We start from the raw sequence: 26,189 nt of genomic DNA, 5'->3' as shown, positions 1-26,189 counted from the left end.
AGTATGTGGGAGCTAAATCTCCAGGGAGGCCTGGTGAGGCCTACTACCTGGCAACCACAGCATGTGGGAGCTCGTCTTCAGAGAGACCTGATGAAGCCTACTATCTGAAAACCACAATGTGCTATTTAGTGGAACGCACAATATGTGGGAGCTAAATCTCCAGGGAGGCCTGGTGAGGCCTACTACCTGGCAACCACAGTATGTGGGAGCTCGTCTTCAGAGAGACCTGATGAAGCCTACTATCTGAAAACCACAATGTGCTATTCCGTAGAAACGCATAGTATGTGGGAGCTAAATCTCCAGGGAGGCCTGGTGAGGCCTACTACCTGGCAACCACAGTATGTGGGAGCTCGTCTTCAGAGAGACCTGGTGAAGCCTACTATCTGAAAAAGCCACAATATGCTATTCCGTGGAAACGCATAGTATGTGGGAGCTAAATCTCCAGGGAGGCCTGGTGAGGCCTACTACCTGGCGACCACCGAACGTGGGAGCTCACCTTCAGAGAGACCTGGTGAAGCCTACTATCTGAAAACCACAATATGCTATTTAGTGGAGACGCACCGTATGTGGGAGCTAAATCTCCAGGGAGGCCTATTGAGGCCTACTACCTGGCAACCACAGTATGTGGGAGCTCACCATCAGGGAGGCCTGATGAAGCCTACCACCTGATAACCACAGTATGTGGGAGTCCACCCAGCCCCTCATGTTAAGGGAAGCGATGCTTGAGGTGTATAACAAATACACACTGGTTGAATGAAGCCCATGGAACCCAGGGCTAATCATCACAAGAAAGGGAACGAAGCGAAGCGCGTAACCCCTACCGTACAGGATTTTAGAAAGTGCGCAAAGTCATGCGTGCACACTTACCACTTTACGTGGATTTCAGACAGTGCGCAAAGCGTCAACGTGCACACTGACCACTATGTGGTTTTGAGAAAGTACACAGGCAAGCGTGTGTACAGAGAGGTTCCCAAGCATCGCAGAGGCGCTGAATCGTACGGGAGCGGTGAGCTCCAACCCTCTTTTCTAGGCGAGGGGAGCATCACCTGAGGCAGTAAATACAGAGCTTCTTGCCGTAACCACCACCTCCCCGGATGCGCCAAGCGGCCAGGCGGCCCCTCAGGGTGACCTGGCCGGACATCTATGGAATTCCCTGCAGTGCTGTGCCAATTCTTTGGCCACCTAGCTACTGTAAAGGAAACTCACAGAGATTGTTAGTAGACATATAACCACCAGCAACATAACGTCCATAAACAGGTAGAGCAAGGGTTACGTACTCACCCACCCTCCTGTACTGGAGTCCCGCTGCGGGGCGCCCCCTTCTGGTCCGGACCGTCAGTAAGGCGGTTGCTATGAACATAGAACCAACCAAAACATCATAGGTCCAGAAGGAGACTGTTATGTGAGAGACCGTCCACCTAACCTCGATCAGGTGGAAAGCTGGTGGCTACAGGGGAATTAGGCAGGGGAGGACAAAAAACAGAGGTTAAAAACAGAGGTTAAAAACATCCGGAGCTACTAGGTCATCCTACCGCTCTGACCCGGGCGAGGACGCTGCCTCGTCCAAATCACGTCCCTCAGACCCTGCTTACCGCTCCATGACCCGCGGTTCCTCTTGCCCCTGCCCTTAGGCGGGGGAGGAGCGCGAGCCGCAACACTAGCCTTCTGCGCCCCTCTACGACCCTCAGATCGAGATGGGCCAGGACCCCTGAGTTGCTCGGGCTCGGACCTGGACCTTCGTGGAATGAAGGATTTAAAGGCCGCTGAGCGCGCCCTTGCCTCCCTGAACTTCCCGACCACCATCTCGACGGAGGTACCAAAAAGCTCAGAAGGCGAGACCGGAGCATCGAGAAGAAACCCCCTTTCTTCCTTTCCGATGTCAGCCAGGTTCACCCACAGATGTCTCTCCGTCACCACCATGGCCGCCATAGACCTGCCCATGGCGGAGGCGGCCTGCTAGGTAGCTCGGAGAGAGAGGTCTGTGGTGCGGCGCAGCTCGGCTACCTGGTCAGGTGAAAGGCCCTCACCTGTATCCAGGTCCTTCAGCAGGTCAGCCTGGTATGCCTGGAGCACCGCCATCGTGTGCAGTGAAGCCACAGCCTGACCAGCTGCCGCGTATGACCTGCCACATCACCTGCGGGATGTATCTTGGAGGGGCTTAGATGGCAAAGCGGGAGATTTAAGAGAGGACGTTTGCCCCACAGAGAGATAGCAAGCCAGCGTCTCTTCTACAGGGGGCATCCTCTCATAGCCGTTCTCATGCAAGCCCTCGATATTAGCATAGCTCGTATGCTGAAACCGGTGGATGCGAGAGGAAAACGGCCTCTTCCATTCCTTTTCGACTTCTGCATGTAAGTCAGGCAAGAATGGAAGGCTCACCTGGGCTGGAGGGCTATGGTCAGACAAGTACCGCTCAGCGAGGCGACCTCGTGGCGCCACCTTGCTGGCACGCTTCCATGGCAAATCTAATTTTGCCGTGGCGCGATCCATAACCTCTAACAGCTCCTCATACGCGGGACAGGAGGATCGAGAAGGCTCAGCCTCAGCTTCTTCACCACTCTCAGACATCTCCTGCTCTTCCTGGGTAGAACCCAGCAGAGCACTAACTTCAGTGTCAGAATGGGTTAATGATACCACATCGCCTCCCGAAGTTCGCTCTCGTTCGCCGCCGGAGAGTGTGAAAAGGAAGGTCCCTCTCTACACTCCTCAGCGAGATCCATTTGTGATCCCCACGAGCTCATTCTCCTCCGTGCCTCGGCAACGGCGGGACCTGAGCCGCGGGATCCAGATGGCTGTCCCTCTTTCCTCGAAAAGAGAGACAAACGAGAGTGGAGCTTTCTCAGAGAGAAACGCTCGCAGTGCACGCAGACCGCCCCCTCAAGGACATCGCGCGCGTGCTCTTCGCCCAAACAAGAGACGCAAAGAGTGTGTGTGTCATCGGGTGTCAGATAACGCTGACACGGATGCACACACTGTCTAAACGCCTTGCTAGTGGAAGCCATGATGAAAACAGTAATAGATCGCTCTTACCGTCTTGGTCGTTTCTCAGATGCACGCTTCAAACAAAACAGCCAACTGAAGACGAAGAAGATATTGACGGGTCCTACGGGCGCGTATTTATAGTCGCGCTGGTAGTGACGTCAGAGGCTGTCGCCGGCCAACACGTTGGCGTTTTTCAAAGTATGCTTCAGACATGGGTCACGACGAGGTGTTCCCCATAGTGTCCCCTCAGAGGACGCAGTTCGAAGTTCCCTTGAAAGGGAACTAAATTTATAAAAATACCCGTGTATGTGTGGACATGGCCTAAATCTCCCTAGCCCTTGTCTAATGATGGTTTACAGACATCTGAGGATATGCAAAAGCAGAGAGAAGACAGACCCATAAATGAATACTTCTCTACTAAATATTACCATTTGAATGTTTGGAGATGGTATGATATATTATTACAATTAAAATAAGCATTTGCTAGGTAACTTATTCCTGTGATGGCAAAGCTGAATTTTCAGTGACATTACTCCAGTCTTAAGAGTAACATGGCCCTTCAGAAACCACTCTAATATGTTGATTTGGTGAACAAGAAACATTATTTTTATTATAATCAATGTCAATGTCAATATAATCAATGTTGAAAACATTATTTGTACAGTCATATTTGGATAATTTAATAAATCCTTCCCTAATAAAAGTATTAATGTTCAGATTACTGACCCCAAATTTTTGAATGGTATGTTTAGGAGTATGTTAAATTAGTTGTATGTCCAAATATGCATAAACAAAAACACCTGGTTGAGCTATATTCAAAAATATATATTTAAAAATAAATTAAAAAAATTACACTGAGGAGGGGGATTTTAAATTTAAAGTGCTGTAGGAACCAAGAAAGTTGTTCCTTAAATTGTACTTAATATCTGAGTCAGTTATTGTCACAGTTGTTGTTAGTGCATCTTAGATCAAGGAACAGGTCAAAGGTCCAAGCATGATGGATTAAATGCATCCAAGAATGCAGTCCCACTATACATCGCCATACCTAAAGAATCAAGATGACAAATTCAGCACATACTGTACTACACTTAAAGTACGTCAATTCAGACGCAAGTATAGATTACTTTATGCTCATGTGCGTGGGAAGTAAACTGGAGAAATTATTCATAAAACCCTAAGGAAAATGCTGACTAACTGATCAAATTCATAAGCTGTTTTAATAAACTGAAACCACAGACTGAGATCTGTCAAATCAGAATCCAGTGCACACCTGTCCTCATATACACAAATGCTGTGTTATCAGGGAAACCCCTTCATGCTGACAGGCAGGATCAAAGACCAAGAACAGTGAGCTATGGAAGACCACATGCATTTCCCAGGAAGGCAATTACTCTTCAGCTCAGTTTGCCTGGGCACTGCTGGGCAGGGAAGCCCCTCTGGGTTATGCCCGGCCACACAGACTACTTATGTTGCAGGGTATGCTATTAAGAGAAGACGGCTGCCTCCATCAGTCAGCCCCCATGTCAGCAAGGGCAACTAATATAAGACCACTTTTTGATGTTGTACTACACGCCACTTGGTTAAAAATAGTAAATCAGCAGAATGGAATCACAAAGTCCTTGTGTTAACTGTAGCAAATGAGGCTTTCTATTGATTCGTCATCTATATCATGAGAAACAATTACAGCAACAAAGTAGTAGTGTTGCCTTGATAAACTGTTATTGGCTAATGGTCTCCCTGTTATTAAACGTAATGCCAAAATAAATTTTATTGACGGTTCCTAGCAGCAGTGGCTGTCGTATAGGCAGGCCCACTCAGAATACGCAGCCTTTTTATTACACATTATGTGCTGATTTCAGAAACGTTAATTTAAACGAAGTTCCAAAACTATGTTCAGGAGAAGCTAAATCAAAAAACTGTACCAACTGTAGCGAACTCTTTTATGTGTGGGTTTTGTTAACACATTTCAGAAATAGTGTTTTTCCACTGCTTCAGGTTCAGTAAAAATTTAAGAAGCAGAAAACTCTTTCAAAGTTTCAAAGGACAGAAGGTTTTAATGATAGATTAGTTCATCGACAGTGATGACACACTCAAAATGCTCATACAGTGCCCCGTCTGAGGACAGCAGCTCTTCCTTGAGGTCTGTCTTGTGTCAGGGGCCCCTGACGTGATCAAACAGTGTACTTTTCAAAAGCCTTTCCCCCTATCATTCACACTCCCACTGGAACACAGGCATGGCACCCTGTTTACTGCCTCCTCTTTGCACTTTTTCAAGATCTGTAACCTGTTTGAGTTTGTTTAAAACCTTTTTCCATTAAGCAAGAGTCAACTTTGTTTCCATATACCTTCCAACCGTGATTAATAGCAGCTTGTGTCTTTGATTACAATAACAGTGGAAGTGAAAGTGTCTGGGCCAGCCTTGGTGGCCAGTGCATCAATAGTTTCCTCATCAAACAGGTGTGTTAATCCTAAATGAAATCATGTATAAAGCTCAAGAATAACATTACCTTCCTTTGTTTCTTTGTCCCTCACAAATCCAGGTTTTAAAGAGTCATACAATGTGTGAAAAGCTTGGTCAATCAAATTATAGGTCCCGAACTAACTGTTGCGTAACACAAATGATAGTACTCTAAGATTACCTGATTATGCAATCAGAATGGTATTTAATGTCAGCATTCAGTAAAGTTATACTACTTTGCATTAAAAGGCAAATATGAAACTAAAGACTGACATCTCCTAATTCCCCTTTCGAATTCCAGTGTAAGGAAAGTGTAAGGAAAAAGATTAGATCTCAAGTAGAAAAGTCTCTGATGTTAGCTGGCTGACTCTTGTATACCTCACATTCTACCTGTCTACCCGGATCAGTGGCAAACTAGAGCACCTTCCTGAGTGCTCAGAGAACAAGAGGCCCTTTATTGCTCTCTGTGTCACAAAGGAGGCATGAGACCATTACAGGTGGCAACTTTGAAATATTTTGTTACGATTTAAAAGTCATCAGTCAACATGCGGTAATAACTCAGAATTAAGTCAATCTGAGCCATCTAAGTACAACATGCAGTTTTCTAAACTGTGAAATGGAACACAGTTAGGAAATGTGAATGGGGAACCCAATGAACTTCTACCTCAAACCAGATGAATTCTCAGTCATATAAAGAGGGCTTGAATCTGACTATGGCATGACGGATACAGATGACTATATGGCACTGTTCACCTACTGTGCGATTTCCTTTTTCAGTCTAAAAGAATGCATGTGATTTCTGAGGGGATAAAGGAAACGGAATGCTTCTTTAATAATGTAAGTGTTCATGATGGCAGCATAACGTTTTTGTTGAAACCAGTATTAATGCATATACGGTAAGGAAACAGGAAGGTTTGTTTTAGGTAAGTAGAAAAATCCCCTCATTATATTATCTGAGTGTCAAATATGATTATCAAAGAGGGTTATGTTTAGCAATAAGGCCAAGTGATAAAACTATTTTGTTGATATTGATACTACGGTGTGTCACGGAAGCTTCAACCTTGGTGAAATGCGCTCAGCTGTGGTTTTGCGATCTGTTCATCAAAAAAGAAAAATTTGCTTGCTTTGATGCGCTGTAAATAAAAAAAATAAAATTAAAAAAAAAACTTTGCTGGATGAGCAGACAACTGTGAGTCAATAATATGGACACTTAAAATACTTTCCTTTTAAAGAACCTGTTGTAGTTATAGTCTCACATGTGGTACAATATAACACTATGTTGGATGCTAGAATACTGTACATATGTTGGGGGTGCCTTGTTGGAAAACTGCTGAAAAAGCAGAACTGTATCATTTGATTATCCACAGAAAGCATGGTAAGATGAAAACCCTATATCATGCATTATACAAATATATATATAAATATATATGTCATTATATATATATATATATATATATATATATATATATATATATATATATATATATATATATATATATATATATATATATATATATATATATATATATATATATATATATATATAGGTTGTATTACAGATAACAGTAAAAGAATCACACTCAATAAATCTCAATATTGTTATTTATTTCTGTGTTTTTTAATTATTTGTTTATAGCTTGCTATTTTATTTAAATAGCATATTTTTGGAATTCTTAAATATTTCTTATAGCAATAAATTATCAAGCAATGGTAAGTGTGACATTTAATGACCTCGTTCATCACATGCAAGCTATTTCATATTTCAACATTATCAAGCTCAAGCTCTAAATGGCATCTTCATAATTAATGATTAAATTATTCAGGCATTTGTTCATATGGGACATATGCTCCTACTGTACATCTGACCCTCAAGCATACTGGCACAAGAGAAAAATGTGCTAATAATGTTAACAATGTGCTACTATATTTATTACAAAGGATATGAGTACATGATGGAAACAGCAGAAGCAGCATATGGTTTGCTCAGGGCACAGATTGTGGATGTGATTGATTGTCCGCTGCCTTCAAATACTCCCCCATGTCTTCTTTCACACAGCCCTTTGAAACAAAGTCTCAAAAGATTACGATTTTTTTTGTTAACTTCTTTCTCATGACGAAACCTCTCACCGTGTTTTCTCCTTTTATGTGCACACACACAATCCGAGATTGACTTATGCCCTTATAATTATGGAAATTATGGAATTTGCATATGAATCAGTGGCTACAAATGCTTAATAAATATGTTCTAAAGCTCGCCGAAAACTAATAACAACCAAGTAGCAACTTGTGTAAAAGCCACTTCCTTCCTCTGTTGATTTTTTTCCCAATAGCATATTTAAGCATGAGTCCCCTCCAAGTGTGCTGATTCTGTGATGTTTCTGACTATTGTGGGACAATGTGTCGTTGCAGATGTAACAACTTAACCTCCCTGACCTCAGCTGTCCTCTCAGCACAAATAAAATAACAACATCCTGTCTTGCAGCACAGAGCAGCGCTCCAGTCTCTCCATCCGACAGCTCGGCTTCCTCCTTGCACAAATGCTCCTAACAACATGTAAACAGACGCAACCAATCTGAACATAAAAACTATGTCAGAGTACATGCATTTCCCTTTAAACTGGGGTCATATAAAGAGCATCTCTTTCAAGAAGATTACAGAAAATCTCTGAAAAGTCATAAACATAAATTTCCCAGTAACAGTAATGGTAAATACACACCATAACGCAAACCCTCTGAGATCTTATTTGTGCGCTTAAAGGACAAACGGCCGAATCTATCAAAGGGCACTGCTAGATAATAAGTCAATGATCAAACATCTTTTACTACTGTAACTAAAGCCATTTCTTAAAATCCAGAATTAATTATTACCATATTTTTATACACTGAATACGGCATCAAACATGAGTTGAAAAAAAAACATTACTGCAAATACTGCATCAACATTTTGATCATAAGCAATAAATTTAATAACTAGAGACTGACATATAAATTATGATATGAAAATACTGTACAGCCGATTGCAATTTTCTACACCCCTATATTCCTTTCATAAAACATTTAGACATACAAATGATAATTATTTCAAACACAATGAGGATTCATTCCTCGAAAGAAGAGGCGACCTCCAAAACAAAGTGCATAAATGTTACTTTAAGTAACAGGTGAACTCCAGTTGTGAGCATACATGATGTAGCCTAATCAATAAAAAGAGTAAGAACATTTTTACTTACACAAAGGCATGGTAAACGAATGCCCAAGCTCGCGGTCTCTCCAGGACATTGTAGAGGTAGTTCTGGAGCTTCCTGTAGCGCGCGTTTCTCCGGCCGCTCTGCGCGCTGTAGGCGAGCGGTTTCCCCAGCAAGCTCAGCCGGGCGCCTTGCTTTCTCCTCTGGTTTTCCGAGCCTCCTGCACCTGTTGTGCCCGGCGTCGGCAGCAGGCTGTCGACTGTCCTGGTCGCGCTGTTCATCGTCCCACGACCGGCTTCAACATCTTTCATGCCATAGTGCTGCGAGGTCTTCATCCAGAGACCAGTGCCGCCCTCATCGCCGCTGTGGTTGCGGGGCATCGCATCACCAGCACTGGCTGGAAACGCGCGTCTGGCACCAGCGGTGCGCACATATAAAGAGAATGTACACGAGCTTCAAAGTTCCCTGTGTTAAAACATTGGGTGCTTTATTGTTATTCTTCTCTTTTTATCTTTTCTTTAAGGTTATATTTAACAAGACCACCTACTGACAAGTACAGGCATCCAGCTCATTGACAGATAAGCTATGAAAGATTTGTTAACGTTATGACCCTTCAGATGACTCAAGCAATCTGCTGCCGCGAGACTGGAGTTTTGAAGGAGCGTCACCATCTCAGTGGAGGAGATCTGGTGAGGGCAGGGCATCACCCGCGCGCGCGCGCGCGCTCTCTCTCTCTCTCTCTCTCTCTCTCTCTCTCTCTCTCTCTCTCTCTCTCTCTCTCTCTCTCTCTCTCTCTCTCTCTCTCTCTCTCTCTCTCTCACTGGGCTACTGTAAACTATTGGCTACTGTATTCTAGTTCAGATGTCCTGACAAGATATAATGTATGAGTTAAACACCTACAATACAAGCTAACCCAAGTTAAAATAGCCTACTTGTCTTAGGCTACTAGACCTATAGAAAAAAAACTGCGTTCATTCTCTGCTGAGTGGCTCAGATTAACTACACTTGTCTACTCACTGTGGTGGCAGAACAGATTCTCCTCAAAAGACACTTCATAGAAACACCAAACAAATAAACTTAAGCGATTAGCTGAGACAACTGAAAACGCTTCAGTCTGATCCGCGGTAGTAAATCACGGAGCCCGCGGATCTAGCGGAGCCGCTGCCAGACAAATCACGTGATCCGACAAGAAATAAAACGCATACGCCGGTAAGCGGCACAGCGTTTAATTAGCAGGTAAGATGGATGTTTAATGATGTAAACGTTATTTAATGATATTCTAAATATCTAACTGTTTAGATTATTCTAGCTAGCATTCTTAATAATGTTTTTTTTTCTTGACTCTTTTTCAAGTGCCCTGTTATAGCGTTGCTTTTCCACACTTTTCTTTTACAATGCTAAATCCAATACTTTGGCATTAAAAATAATAATAAGTTGTCATGCCAATAATGCATATTAAATACACTGCACAGATCAAGGCACAACTTTCAAAGCATAATATAGCCTATGTCAGACTGTGAGACTGAAATGCTGAATAATATACAAGAGAAATGCTAAAGCATTACATGAAATAAAGAGACTGTCAATAAAACAACACTGTGTGTGTGTGTGTGTGTGTGTGTGTGTGTGTGTGTGTGTGGAAGAAAGATGCCAAACGCAGCTGTTCATTGCTTCACTGATTGTGTTTGTAATTCAGGGAAATCTTCCAGAATAACATTATCATTGAAACCTTATTGAAGTGTTACAATCTAATAATAGTTTGTCACTATAATGTGCATCCATGTGAATAAATCTCTTTCTACATGATCACAATATCTAAATGAATAACCATATTAATAAATCAGCACATATGCTTACAGGATTATTCTTCAGGTCATATCAGGCTTGGACAGACATAATGGGCCATGTATCAGCATCTTATTTCATACTTTTTAGAAACTGATTCGCATGAGAATTTAGAAAATAATTTTTTTCTTTACAAACCTTTACGTTGAAATTTTGTGCTTAATGTGCCAATAGCATGGATACAAAATATTTACTGTTTCTCAAACTAAGAATTTTGTTACAGTATATTAATTATGCCATATGAGCTTTTCTTGTTGTGCAAAAGCTGTTTAAGCTGTCATTAACAAATGACAACACCTATTGTGCTTACAATACAAATATAATAATTTTACTGAGTTCATTTAGTGATCCTGGCAGTGCATACTTGGGCTCAACGCAAGTTATTATATAACAAAGAAATGTATTGTATTGTACAACAAGCTTAAATTTACAGCTGTAAAAATGTCTACATATGAACTTAGAACATAAACTCTTATGGACAGGACATTTTTATTCTAATGTAATCATTTGGCTGAAAAGGGTAGGCTTTCTGGTACTACGATTTTGTCTTTCAGACATTATTATTACGACCATATTTTTTTTATTTCTATATATTTTTATTATTATTGTAGGTCTCCAAAAAGGAATCATTCACCGCTAACAACTACACACTCTAGTGGTGTGAGTCTGTTAATGCAGACTTAAATATTCCCTATTCATTTACAAAACATTGATAAGTGTGAAATACAGCCAAAACCATAACACCTTAACATAACAGGCTAAATAATAAAGAAAAAAATTACTGACGCTATTATTGTTCTAATAGTGTGGTTCCATGTAGATTATGATTTACGCCTTTATATTAGCATTGTATTCCAAGCTCTCTGCAGTCGTTTATATCACTAATTATTATAAGAAATCCCAATCACATTAGATTCACTGATATTACTGTTAGGTTAAACCGTAAAAATTAAGTCTTGGTTTGGCCATAAGATCTGTGAATTAACAGAGAGTTTACTAAAGCCTCTAAATGTTAATGCCTCCTCCAATCAATCCATCAACCTGAAACACATTTCTGCAGAATGTGATAGGCCTATGGCACGGTGCTGAGGGATAGTGAAAACCCAGACAAACTCTCCAATAACCCCTGTCATAAAAAAATCTATGAAGATTATACGGCCATCGGGATCAAGGCAAAGAGAAATGAGTAACGAGACTTAAAATATTAGCAGTAGATTCATTTGAAGAATGGAGCGCAAGATATGCTTTTTACATATTTGCAAGACTGCCCATAAATCAGCCCGTTTAAAAAAATGTTTGAAATCTTTGCAAGGCACTGGTTTCATTTCCCAGGCAGTCTGAAACCAGACAAAACAGACACTTTCCATTAACAGATGACTGGCAATGTAACAGCACTGAGTTTATGAATATACATAGCCTACATGTCTGTTTGACACCGCTGACTGATTCACACGAGAGAACGCGAACCATTGCAGATACTTTGAGCGGATTAATACTTTGTTATAGCCTAAAGTTGATTGTTCATAAAAAATAAAACTAACTCATCAAATTAAATTCGAAACGCATATCACTAAAAGTTATGATAACCTGCAGTTCAGTCAGACGATTCACTAACAACTCTGTTTGATTCAGTGAGTGCATTCATTGTTCATTTGTTTCGAACTAGTGATTGTACTTGCATCAAACTGCCACGTGATTTCAGTAAACGAGGCTTCGTTACGTCATAACGGTAAAAAAAAAATCTTCAGAATTTCAATAACGATTTTCTTTAACAAAAAGGAAGAGGCTTATGCATGTTGGGCTGAGTTTGCGCATTTTCACCGCTCTGACCAGCAGAAGCACTAGCTTATTTATTTATTTATTTATTTATTTATTTATTTATTTATTTATTTATTTATTTATTTATTTATTTATTTATTTATTTATTTTTAAATAAAACATTATTTGGCTATTTATTCGTTTTTTTATTTTTTATTTTTTTATTTCCTCATCTGCTGAATATTTCTCGATTCTTACAACTTTAACAACTTTTTCAGGTTGTAAAGCAACTTTCCTTATTTTCATTTACAGTTTAAACTTGATGCACTACAATAACTAAAACTGAAATAAAATCTACATAGGCCTACACAATTAGAAGAAAAATTAAAACCAATACAAATTAAAACAACAAAATTTCAGAAAATATTAAACTTAAAGGTTTAGTTCACCAGTTCACCAAAAAATGAAAATTAGCCCATAAATTACTCACCCTCAAGGCATGGTGTATATGACTTTCTTCTTTCAGACGAATCCATTTGGAGTTATATTAAACATTGTCTTTGATCTTTCAAGCTGTTTAATGGCACTCAGCGGGTGTTGCATGCATCAGTCCAAAAGAAGTTAAAACAAAGGCCTCCTGTTGCGAATTGATGCGTTTTTGTAAGAAAAATATCCATATTCAAAAGGTACTAATCACTTTAATGTAGCTTAATTGCGCCAACAGTTGTACACAGAAGCAGCTCCAGGCGGATGATGTATGAGGTTTTTTGTTTGTTTGTTTTTTGTTTTTGATAAACTTGCAGACTGTTTAACCATTTTAAAGTAGCAATTTTTATTTTATGCCAGTTTAAAACAAATTTGCTCCTGGCTTAGCTTCCGTTACACTTACATTTTTTTCATTAACAAATCATCTTGTAATTTACTTGTTATTTCTTCCTGTAAAAGCCATTCAGATTCAACATTATTGGACCTGAATGATTGTATGGCTTGTTGTCCACTAACCAAATTCTCAGCATCAGGTGGGCCGTCTGCAGTACACGGTGGACCAAAATAGGTCTGGTCTCAAAAACACACCTGGTTTCCAGCTGCTGACATTCTTGAACCTTTCTTTCTCCAATAAAAACAAAAAACATCAGTGGCATTAAGAGTGCCCTGCTCCTAATAGGTCATGTTTGTCTTCATAATGAAAGTGTGAAAATTTTAACATGAAAAACTTAAACAGAGATATTAGCAACCTAAATATTAGCAGCCTTAGCATCCAACTAAAATAAATTAGTTTAATTTGTAGAGAAATGACTGAAACGTAAACTGAAATATAAAAATTAAAGCTTCAAAATATTAATAAATATAATATTAAAATAACACCAGTGTAGTGTATAAATACATTCCCCTTCCCCTATAAATAATTTCCCCTTCTTACCTTTATTTTTCTTTCGCTGTATTTTTGATTCTGATTGTGAGAAAAATGCATTTTATTTATACCTGCTCTTTTGTTATTTTAATGTTTTAAAGCCTTTATTGTTTGCACTTTCATGTCTTCGTTTTCTGTCTCTGTCATGTCTATTTATAACCTTTGTGTCTCAGAAGCCTTTAAAATCTCAGAATATGCCGGTACTATTCACATTTTGAAGGAAATATGAAATACTTAAGAAAGGTTTCCACACAGTGACAGCTTCTAAAACCTGCCTTGCCTCATCACTCTGTTTCACATCATGGTCTGTTTTTGATTTCAATTTTAAATGTATGATTTGTTTCATGAAAAAAAATGTTTTAATACAATCTAACTGTACAATGACTTTATTTTCTGACATGCCTCTGCTTGATTTGATTTTCAGTGTTGATGCATCTGTGTAATATTAATATTGGTTCCTGTCCTGTATTACTGACCAGTGCACCAGCATTACAACACGAGCAGTGAGTGTTACACTGAATGAAAATTTGGAGTAACATCAAATCTATTATTACTACTAATAAAATAACATTATACAAGTAATTTAGTTTATCTTTCTTTAAGGTCATGTCCCACTAGACTTCAGAATGGCTACTTTTATTGCTCACCTTAAAAGACATTAAATTACAATCAGATACACTCTTGAATTAGGCATAAGAACAGCTGCTCACTGGTTATATAAACACAACAGTCTATTGTCACATTTCCAAAAATCTGCAGCACTGATAGACGTAGTATTTTTAACAAAATTAAACAGTGACTTTGCACAACTATAAAAAATAAATAAATAAACCCTAAACGAAAGGAAGGAACCGTGTAATGCTACTTTTCTCCACGTGGTGGAGGGATTGGATTATGATTGGCTAGAGAATGATGCATTGGTGGACAGGACGCTACTGGACAGACCTTGATTTGGTTTGAGGGCATGGGAAAATGTAAAAAATAATAATAAATGTAAATTTTTAAATATTTAGTACACAAATTATAATAGCTCATAAATGTAAAATAAAAATAAAAACACTTGTAACACGTATCTAAAAAAAAAAGCAAAATATAATACACCAATTTTCTTCCACACAGTCTTTTATTTGTAAATGATAAAAATGAACTCTTGAATATAAAACATACACATTATTTGAGCCACGTCTGCTGTACAAACAAGAAATGTTGCAGTGAATACTTTCAATTTTGTTTCAGTGGAACACACGAACTGTAAACAATCAGTATCCTTGAATAATACTGACAAAGTAAATAAGTCTGTCAAAACCAGGCATTTAAAGTAAACTTCTCACTGAAACGAGGATTCGTGAGCATTTTTGCTAACGCAACAGATCGATAGAGGTCCAAATTTCTCTGATCAGATTGGCCATCACTAAAATAAAACTTTGGAGGCATCCCTTCTTCCGCTCAGCAGAACCAAGAGACAGATCACTGATCCATTAACTTGAATGGGGCCACTTTGTAAATATAAGTAAACTTCTTTGCAGACTCATATTTACAATATATGCATGTACGTAAGTGATGTTTACTTGATACACTCTGTTTCAATATCGATATATCTCTAAGTCATTGTGATTTTCATAATTATATTCCATATATAGATTGCTCTAGTTTTTATACAGATGATCTACCTTAGTTTTAGCCCACAGTAGTACAGACTACAGTGAATACCAACATCTTCAATAAAATAGGGCCTTGTGTTCACTCAATACTACAGTACGGCACTTATTTATCAGTCCAGGGTTTAAAAAAAGAAAGAAAAGGAAATCAAACAATTCAAAAATTCTTACAGACATTCAGCCCCAAAATAAGGCCTGTGTGTATGGCGGAACCCGGCCAAATGCCCACACATGGAATGAATGGCTTCGTTTTATTGGATAATCTGTTTATATCAAGTACAAGCAAACTGTACAAGTACATGCAACATACAAGCTGGCCTACAGTTTGTGGAACTAACACACACTTAATGTAGTCTCTTTTTTTTCTCATCTGTCTTGTTTTACAAAATGTGCATGCAGCTTGGAACAGTTCCAGATTCATGCTGTTCCCCTCGTTGGTGGCGTCTGTTCCCCTTGTTGGGACATCTCACTGTCACATTCAAAATGTGATCCTCAGGGCGGATCTGTGAGATTGGTTTTATAATCAACTAAACTGATGACAAACTGCTAAAAATAGGAAGCTTCCGATTTTGGCCTCTTTTTTGTATTACTTTTAATCTCCCAAAGCTTGAACTTTTTCTCTTTTTTGTTCAAAAATCAAGCATTTGTGCTTGCATTAAAATAATGTAAATTCTATTCGGGTAGAAATTCTAATATCGGTATGTACAGGTCCTTTACCAAATGGAATAGAATTAAAAGTGCTTGGAATTGCCTGTAAGATATGATTTGTGATCGCGTGAAACCTGGAAATCGGACGTGTTAGTGAGCTAATGTTTTCTTTAAATGATAGTGGCAGCTTCTTACAGTCCCAGTGAATCGAATACATGTGGTTTTGTGTCTTCCATGAAGCATGTTTTCACATTCTACAAAGTGTGCCTATTTACCAAGTCAACATTAATGTGAAAAGGCAAAGCAGTCGGTGACAACTGCTGTAAACAGACTTAAAAGGTTCTCAGGTGTCTCCCTGCCTTCTTAGACACAAACGCACACTCTCGCACACACACACACACACACACACACACACACACACACACACACACACCACAGTCACACAATCTGAGTCTGAGTTCGTGCCAGACCAGCACACGGCGGGACCTCGGATGCAATATCCATGATGCAGAGAGGAAACTCTCTGAGAAGACTAAATCTTGACCTTTAACCCTTGACCTCTGGTCTTTCAGCAGAGGGGCTTCCTGAAAGTGCAATATAGAGGAGAGGCAGTGCTGTCCTCTCACTCTCGTCAACACGTGAGAAAATAAATGCGCTGACTGACCGGAGCAATCTAGGCTACCGGCGCCACTGTAGGCTGAAGCGGGATCGCATTTCGGCTGCCTATCCCTTCCTTCTCTTTTCTGTTTGGGTCGAATCGTCATCTCAGCCACAAAACATGCAGTAAAGGAGCAGAGTGGATCAAAGGAAATCTCTACAACCCAAAGATCAAAAGTAAAAGAGAGAAGTGATTGTCAGGCTTCAGCAAAGCTTTGATCATGATTCTGTCCATCTGTCTCTTTATCTGCCGCTCTGGTTCTGATTGGTCCACTGAGTCGTACGTTTCCTGTCCGTTCACTAGGACCTGATGCCCGGCGGCACTGAAGAGTCCAGCGAGGTCTGGGAAGCACGACGAGTGAGAGGAGCTAACGTCGGGTCGACCAATGATGAAGGGGGAAACAGTCTGTACCAACCGATCACGGTGCTAGAAAGATCCAGCTCCTCTAAAAGAATCTGGGCGACTCCCATGAAACATTTGTGGTCCATGCGGCCATAATCTCCCCAGACTATTACCTAAAGACATATTCGGTGGTCAATAAGCATAAATATTAACTTTGGAGGCATATTGGAAGCAAACAAATTAAATTTGCTGCCTACCTGAAGAACTTTACCCTGCGGACTTTCCTCAAACAGCAGCGATTGCTGATATAAGGGATCAAGCGTTTTCCGTGCAATCTTGGTTTTCTTTTTTGATTTGCATGCTCCGTTTTCCAGCAAATAGACCTTGACATAGGGAGCTGTGAACAGCAGACGTAGTGCTCAACTAGGGTTGTTCAGGCAGTTATAGTGCCTGGTGGTGGCACATGTTATATTTACAATTAATACAATGTATTAATGATCAAGTTTTGGGGATGTAATCACTTCATTAATAAACTTTAAATCACATTTCCATTAAGCACTATAAACACTACACTGTTCAATTCTTTTTAAGAAGTACTGACCAAGGCTGCATATATTTGATCAGAAATATAGTAAATAGTAATATTTTCATTATATTTCTACTATTCAACTATTCTATTTCAATATATATTAATATTTTAGTTCTCAGTTTCACATGATGTAAATGTATTTACAATCACTTCTGATCAATTGCTGTATAAAAGTATTAATTCTATAGTTAAAAAAGAAAATCTTACTGACCATTGATGAATGGTCATAAATGGCTACATGCTTACATAAAAAAAGAAAAAAAAACTGGTGCACTTAAAACTGATTAATTTACTCATTACTTATACAAATAAGACATATAATGAATCCTTCATATATATTTACTATTATACACTGCTAATGTAAATTACTGGATGTATTGTTGGCACATTCTCACCCGGCAGCGATTTGGAACCTGGTTTAGGTATAAGACCACGGGCCCTGATAACCTCAACTTCCAGGTGCCCTTTCTTGTTTATCATTCCAATCTGAACATCTCCTATAAAACAAAACAAAGTGTTTTCAAGTTTTCCATGGCAGCAAATTCAACTGACATACTGTAGACTTTATTCAGTACATAAATGAAGATGTTTACTTACCCATAGCCGGCGTGGCAAGTGTTTGTCTACCCACCAGCTGAGCAGGGCCAAGTCCATCTAGGAAGTCACTGAACTGGCTGTCGGCCCCTAACCTCATCCCTGAGAAGATCAGACTGAGACATACACAGGTTATCAGATAGACAAATGAATGGATAGATATCAACTGTAAGGCAGCAATTCAAATACAAGTTACGATAAATTTCTTCAGCCGTTCTTAAATACATTTTTGTCATAAATCAATAGAAATTAAAAAATAAATCTTTGTACAGTAGATACCAACAAATGAAAACAAACAAGACCCTATAAAACTATTTGTTTATTTGGATGAAATATGAGTATATATTCAGAATGAGCCCACTGCCCTCGAATAGAGTTCAAAAGCTTGTGAAATGCAGCCCATCTCCTCCAGCAGCAGACTTGCTCTGTGTATGGTATGTAAACCCTGTCCTGCGTTAAGGCCCCTCTTAATACACTCAATAATTCCTTTGAGACCAGCGCAATTTCCATGACCTAACTCCAGCAGGAATGTCTGAGGGATGTGCCAGCCCGTGTCGTGCTACCATATGAACAGCCTTGTGTGATTTCATACTATTTAAAACACAATCACGTGAAATAAGCCTTAAGTCACACTTGACCAAACGCTGCTCTGAAGCCACAAAGGGAAGCGCGGCTGCCGTTCTCTATGGAGCTACAGACCCTGCCAAGACCCCTCTCTGAAGATGATGGATATTTTAATTATTATAGGGGAGTACCGCTTGCCATCTGGCTCCAAAAATGGAGCTGAGAAAGTAGTGGACACAGCATTACAGTAGCTCTGTAAATCAGACTGTTTCTATTAGCTTATCCTTTTGGTTTTTCCAAATAAATCTAGAAGAGAAGCTCATAAGAACATGACACACAGCCTGCTGAGAGACCACTTACGTATTAGTGATGGGTTTGCAGCCAATGCATAAAAACACCAGAGACAAGACATTTTAAAGAAGTGTGAGCTGGTAAGCAGGTCAGCTTCGGGTAAAATAGCATCATTATTCATCATAATACACATAGTATGCTACCATTTAAGGCTGTGTTTATTTGTTTAAAAATATATTAAAGTAGCATTGTGGAAAAATGTTACTATTTAAAATAAGCTGTTTTCCATTTAAATATTTCTACATGTAATTTATTCCTGTGATAGCTAAGCTGAATTTTCAGCAGTCATTACTCCTTTCTTCAGTTTCACTTGACCCTTCCGAAATCATTCTAATATACCGATTTTGTGCTCAAGAAACATTTCCTATTATTACAAATGTTAAAAAAGTTGTGCTGCTTAACACATATTTGGAAACCGTGATTATTGTTAAGGATCCTTTGACGAAAACAATATTTATTTGACATACGGTCACTTTTAATCAACTTTAAAATGTATGCAAACCCCTGAGGTAGTGACGCAAAATAGTGAAGAAAACAAAGTGATATATTAATCTGTGGTTTAGAACTGCAAAGTTGTGTGTATGTAAAAAAAGGCTCTAGATACTAACTTGCCCTCAGAGCTGTAACTGTTCATGCTGCCATCAGTGGACTCTCGACTGGCTTGGCGAGCCATGACATTGCGGGGATACTCCACTGCCATTCCCGTCTCCTGACTGCGCTGGATCTTACTGGATCCCTTTGCTTTCTTGTTGGCTGCCTCTGTTAGTAGAAAAAATACAGTTTTAATGATAACTACATCAGTACCATGATATTATAATAAATTATTCTTTTGAATTATTGCAGGTCTAATACAAAAATAATAATAATAATAAAAACATAGTTGCTTTGATTTTTGCAAGGTTTTATGTTCACTTGTGTGTGTGCCTATTCGTGTACTATTCTACACTCAGGAGAAAATATTGCCATCTAATACAAAGCACTTCACCCCTGGTGAGTGTAACATCTCCTGCTGGACGTCATGGGGCACCATCTGTACTGTTTATGGCCTTTTGATGGATTACAGATCCTTTGAAAATGTCAGTGACTGAGGCGGCTCACAGAGGTGCTGTCATCCCAGTACAAAATGTAGCAGAGAGATTTATCTCTTCACTCATTGTGTTCACTTTCATCAAACCACCATCAGTGGCTTATTCTGACAAAATGTACAGACAAAACAAAATGTCCAAGGATTGTCATTAACAGACTTGCATGCTTCTGATATTATTTGAGGAAACAGAAAAATAGAGCAGAAAACAACTGAAGATAAATCTAATCTACGGAATACAATACAAGATCATCTGTATGTTGAGGTTCAGCTTGTGTCCAAATAAATGAAATTAATTAAATACATAATATGAACACTGGGTGTCGCTATAATATGCAGTCTATGTCACTGTCATCATTAGTCATTCCCCATGTCATCTTTGGCCTGTAACACTTGTTGTTGGTGTTTCTTTTTTTTTTCTTTTTTTTGACAAAACAGTGTTGACTATTAAAAACATGTTTAATTGATAAAGTTTTAATACAGTTAGTAATCCAGGTAAAATTTTGTATAAAGGTTCAATTTGTTAACATCAATTAATGCATTAGGTAAAATGAACAATCAACTAACAATAACAACAATTTTTATTTATTTATTTAGCATTTATTAATCTAGGTTACTACTGTTCGCCAATTTCAGGATGAGACAGTATTCAAAGAAATCCTAAAAATAATCTATTTATTGAAGAATCCTGAAATATGTCAACAAAAATAATATTTTTTATTTTCTGTATAAAAAAATAATTTTTAATCCATTAAGAATATTAAGCAGCACAACCATTTTTAATACTGATTATAAGAAACGTCTCTTGAGCACCAACTCAGTATATTAGAATGATTTCTGAAGGATCGTGTAATGGCTGCTGAAAATTCAGCTTTGCCATTAAAGGAATAAATGATATTTTGAAAAATTTTGTTTTTACTGCATTTATATCAAATAAATGTAAAAACTGGCCAACACTTAACTTTGGAATGGTAGTGTAAATATACTGTTAATTCATGTGTATGTAATACATTAACTATGCTGATTTATACAATTATAAAAATGTTTAAAATATATTAGTATGTGCATACTGTATATTACCAAGAACTTAGATTATTAAATGCTTTAAAAGAATTGTTGTTGGTCATTTTTTACTACCTAACGCTTTAAATCATGTAAACAGATTTACAAAGTGTTATGGTAATCTTATTTTTAGTTTTGGCTATTGTTGTGAATGGATGAGGCTGGTGCAGTGGGCAGAGCGTGGAACAGCTGTTACAGAGCAGCGGAGCTCTTTAAAATGCTGATTTATCACAGCTTTGCAACTCTTTCTGATTTATCATCTGATGGGCCTTTTAAGATATTATCCAGGCACTTGGCAGACAGCGGTGCCAAAAAAACTTCTTTTGCCATCCTTTTTGAATTTGTTTCTTTTTTCAGCAGTCCATTTATTAAACTATAAACAGACAGAGCTTAAAATATGAGATTTTAGAGGGTATCAGATCCAACATCAAAGGCATTTATCTACATTACATCTGATAGGAATTCAGGGTTGATCTGCACCTGACACAATGAACTTCTGCCAGTGCTAACATGCTGCCATTCATATTTCCAGCCTGAGGTTTCAGCTCCTACTGACTGAAGACACATACTTTAAGAAGTGAAACAGGGTAGAGAGAGACCTGATGCATAGATCCACCAGACAAGGATGACCCCGGAAAAAAGAGTAAACACTGATAAGAGATAGCAATCTAAGAAAAAGCAGGAAGACTAAAAAAAAAAACATCCAACGGTCTTGGCAAATTTTCTGAAGTGATGCCGTTTTAAAGACATTGCTTAATATAATTTGTCATTCTCCATTTTGGTGATGATTCCCTACTGCTTTTAGCCCAAATGACACTAATGTAATTTAATTAAATATCTTTTTATTGTTACTGAAACATTTTTGGCCATAATAATTGCAGATATTAGCTTCTATACCAGTAGAGGGCGCCTCCGGCTAAACTATCTGAGCCAATGAAACTCATCGGCATACTGTATCTCTTCTCTAGTGTTTAAAAGAGTATACAAGTTACATTTAAAACTAAACTTAACCCTGCCACTGTCCGCATTAGAAAACAATGTGACTTTAGCAGACAGTGATATATAAACAATGAGTTTTAATGGGACTAAATGCCTGGTCAATGGCCCTATATGGGATGTGAAGCAGCGAGCAGCATGTCTTGGATTTCAGTACTTTATTTTATTAGGTACAATACTTGATCATCACTTGATATCATCATCCAAGCTATATGCCATTGTTGCATAGAAATCTGAGCTTTTAACTGAAAAAGACACACACACACAAAGGCATTGACAAGGTGCGAAGCGTCTGACCTGTCTGACTGAGCTGAGAGGTGCTCCTGCTGCGGCGGGAGGGAATGCCCACGATGGCGACTACACGCGCGCTAAGGCTGGATCTGCGCTTTTTGCCTCCTGCTCCCAGTGTTCCCAGAGCGGTGTCTGACTGACTGCCATCCGTACGCTCCAGAGTGTAGATTTCCCCACTAACACTCGTACTCTTCAGCATGCTGCGGCTGGATGGATGGATATGACGGCTGGTATGGGTAGAAAAATAGCAAAGACTCCTAGTAGCCCAAATGACAAATGGAAAATAACTATTCTGACGTTAATACGACCCTCTGCATTTGATTATTGTGAGCGCTCTTTCTGCTTTTTTCACTTCCCTCAACATGAGCTTACTGAAAATCATAAAAATCTGAGAATGACGCTATCATGGAAAAGACTGAGAATCATCTAAAGGAATAACAGAAAACAGATTTTGTCTTTGCTTTTTTGATTAAAAGAAAAGAAGAAAAAAAGTGTTTGATTTACAGTGTACACTACTGTTCAAAAGTTTAAGGCTGTTGTATTTTTTATTTTAAATACAGCAATAACATAAGTAGTCATACATATATATATATGTAATAATATTTTTTCATTAATTTATGCATCCTTACAGAATCTTGCTGACCCCAAACCTTTTAACAGAAGTGTAATACTCCATGTTTACAACACAAATGTATGGAAAGTAACCATTATTTTTAGATTAACTACTGATCACCACATTTATAAGAAAAATGTAATAAAACTAAAAAGTAATAATCAATATATTATTAAAATTCACAAATCTAATCCAATAGTCCAGAGTGGTGCTACACCATGCATCTCACCTAAATTGACCCCTGGGTCGTTCTGATTGAATGGACATGTAGCTGGTGCTACTGATCCGCGAGGCACTGCTGGCACGAGAGATGGCTGACACGTCACTGACATCACTGTCTGAGGACTTATGGGATACATTTTCACAGCTCTGTCGCTGCTCCTTATAAAGCTAGTGGAATGGAATGAACAAAAAATTTAAGCATACATAATTTGAACTAAAAACAAATGAGCATTCTAAATTAAAAAATAACAACAACAACAAAAAAAAACGTTTGAATGACTTTGGATGGGATAACACTCTACCATTCTAAAGGTTTGCATTCTTTTTTAGTAGTACTTTAATTCAGCAAGGATGCATTAAATCAATCAAAAGTGACAGTAAAGACATTTATATTACAAAAGAATTATGTTTCAAATAAATGTTGTTCTTCTGAACTTTATATTCATCAAAGAATCCTGAAAAAATATCATGATTTCCACAAAATTAGGCAGCACAAATGTTTCCCGAGCACCAAATCAGCATATCAGAATGATTTCTAATAATCATGAGTAATGGCTGCAGAAAATTCAGATTTCCCATCACAGGAATAAATTCATATTCAAATTAGAAGATTTTAATTCTTTAAAATTGTAATTTTATTTTATTTAATATTTTTTAGTACAGACCAAAAGTTTGGACACACCTTCTCATTCAAAGAGTTTTCTTTATTTTCATGATTATGAAAATTGTAGAGTCACACTGAAGGCATCAAGGGCTATTTAACCAAGAAGGAGAGTGATGGGGTGCTGCGCCAGATGACCTAGCCTCCACAGTCACCGGACCTGAACCCAATCGAGATGGTTTAGGGGTGAGCTGGACCGCAGACTGAAGGCAAAAGGGCCAACAAGTGCTAAGCATCTCTCGGGGAACTCCTTCAAGACTGTTGGAAGACCACTTCAGGTGACTACCTCTTGAAGCTCATCAAGAGAATGCCAAGAGTGTGCAAAGCAGTAATCAAAGCAAAAGGTGGCTACTTTGAAGAACCTAGAATATGACATATTTTCAGATGTTTCACACTTTTTTGTTATGTATATAATTCCATATATAATTCCACGTGTTAATTCATAGTTGTGATGCCTTCAGTGTGACTCTACAATTTTCATAGTCATGAAAATAAAGAAAACTCTTTGAATGAGAAGGTGTGTCCAAACTTTTGGTCTGTACTGTATATATATATATATATTTAAACTGAGTTTTTTCTATATTTTTGATCAAATAAATGCAGCGTTGTTGAGCTTACAACACTTCTCTCAAAAATAAAAATAAATAAAAATCATATTGAATCCAAACTTTTGAATAGGAGTGTATATGAATTCTAATCTGAGAGAGAACAAACGGCACTCACCTCTCTTTTATTCTTGAGCGTCCTCTCCAGATCGTGGCTGGTACTGGAGGGAGCTGGTGTTTGGAAGGTACGTACTTTCATTTGCCGCGTTCGCTCCTCTGAAGCAAGAGCTAATACATACATGTTACACAACAATAGGATGCTCATCATTTCACATTTTGCATATTTACTCAAAGAACATTTTAAAAAGTAACCAGTACAAGTCATCAGACAACGACTGTACCTTGCTCTACACTGCTGCTTTTGGCAGGGACTTGGGGAAGCTGTCTGATCTTGCGTGTCAAAGAAGGGGCCGCTGTAGATGAGGAAAATTTGGAGCTGGAGTGTGGCTGCACCCTGATGGAAGAGACATAATGAGAGAGAGAGAGAGAAAGAGAGAGAGAGAAAGAAACAAAAAGAGTGATGCAAACTTTATCTTATGATTGTATCTAGTACCTGGCCATCAATATGGTAAACCAGTGTGAACCAAAGTGAAAACTACTGTTTGAACAAACAACATCAAGAAGTACTACACATTTTCACTAAAAGAACATCATATCTTGATCGGACCAATGTCTGCATACTCGGGGTACATTATTAATCACATCAGATATGTATTATTGCTGAGAGCTATTAGGAAAGAAAAACAAGTACAAGAGTGGCAGGTGTGAAACCAGTGAAAAAAATAGTGTTAAACTGTGAAAGAGCGGTAAACACAGAAAGCTGTGGGTAGGTGATGAGGACGGGTGGATTTTCAGTATGAAAAGCAGCAACCACACAAAACATCTCAGAGAAAAGAGCAAAAGCAGCAGAGATTATAGCAATGACAAGCCTTTTTGTGTAGGATGGGTTAGGGACAGCATGGCTTCTCAGCCCAGATCAGGGTCGGCACCTTTCCATTTGGGGTGAGCCTGGGGTTGACCCCCTCACAGGTCACCTAACTCAATGGAGGCAGCGATATACCTTCTTCCTGCACGAGCCCTTTAGAATTGAGGTTGGCTGAATGCTGCAGGCCAGTACGAATAGCAACATACAAGACAGAATAAAGGAAAAATAAAATCAATGTGACAAACTGGGGGGAAAACAAATGGAGAAAAAGCCAACAAAGTATTTGAAAAAATAGATGGAGAAATAAAGTGTGAATGTGTGAAGAAACAAATATGTTTGTGGATGAAGCCAGTGCAGCATTTCCCTGTAAAAAAATATATACAGTACACAGTGTAAAGTATAATATACTAAAATATATAACGAGGTCCAAATGTAATATTTGCCATAACTTCTGATAATGGATGATTTGAGAAAATGTACTAGCCATACATTCTATAGGTCTTTTTGTCATTTTTGATGAATTAGTCTCCATCACTCAGCAAAAATAAAAAATACATTTACAGAAAAGACAAGTGAGGCACTTTTCTTTGCAATAATGCTTAAAATCACTTGTTTTTTTCATATCACTGCTTTCCTAATTTCAACTGAAATATTTTTTAAAGATTACGAGAAACAGGTGAGTAACTAT

The 26,189-nt window shown here is 38.6% G+C and overlaps 2 protein-coding genes across 12 annotated transcripts in view; both read right to left on the bottom strand.

The window, feature by feature from the left end:
* kcnq5a (potassium voltage-gated channel, KQT-like subfamily, member 5a) overlaps positions 1-9,288 on the bottom strand; it is a 125,509-nt gene extending 116,221 nt beyond the window's left edge. For all 3 annotated transcript variants that reach the window (XM_059566204.1, XM_059566205.1, XM_059566206.1), the window contains exon 1: positions 8,670-9,288. In XM_059566204.1, coding sequence (XP_059422187.1) covers positions 8,670-9,004 — 335 coding nt within the window. In that variant the 5' untranslated portion in view covers positions 9,005-9,288. The remainder of the gene's footprint in view (positions 1-8,669) is intronic.
* A 5,454-nt stretch (positions 9,289-14,742) lies between these two features.
* The window catches only part of LOC132157055 (regulating synaptic membrane exocytosis protein 1-like), a 70,206-nt gene continuing 58,759 nt past the window's right edge, over positions 14,743-26,189 (bottom strand). For all 9 annotated transcript variants that reach the window (XM_059566195.1, XM_059566198.1, XM_059566199.1 and 6 more), the window contains 9 exons: positions 24,918-25,030; positions 24,695-24,804; positions 23,318-23,478; positions 22,482-22,702; positions 19,651-19,801; positions 18,131-18,243; positions 17,929-18,030; positions 17,202-17,341; positions 14,743-17,117 (listed from right to left, as the gene is read on the bottom strand). In XM_059566195.1, coding sequence (XP_059422178.1) covers positions 16,902-17,117; positions 17,202-17,341; positions 17,929-18,030; positions 18,131-18,243; positions 19,651-19,801; positions 22,482-22,702; positions 23,318-23,478; positions 24,695-24,804; positions 24,918-25,030 — 1,327 coding nt within the window. In that variant the 3' untranslated portion in view covers positions 14,743-16,901. The remainder of the gene's footprint in view (positions 17,118-17,201; positions 17,342-17,928; positions 18,031-18,130; positions 18,244-19,650; positions 19,802-22,481; positions 22,703-23,317; positions 23,479-24,694; positions 24,805-24,917; positions 25,031-26,189) is intronic.

This window comes from Carassius carassius, chromosome 14, assembly GCF_963082965.1.
Source record: "Carassius carassius chromosome 14, fCarCar2.1, whole genome shotgun sequence".
NCBI classification, from domain to species: domain Eukaryota; kingdom Metazoa; phylum Chordata; class Actinopteri; order Cypriniformes; family Cyprinidae; genus Carassius; species Carassius carassius.
The sequence above is the reverse complement of the archived record's forward strand: the minus strand, read 5'-3'. Positions and strand labels throughout refer to the sequence as shown.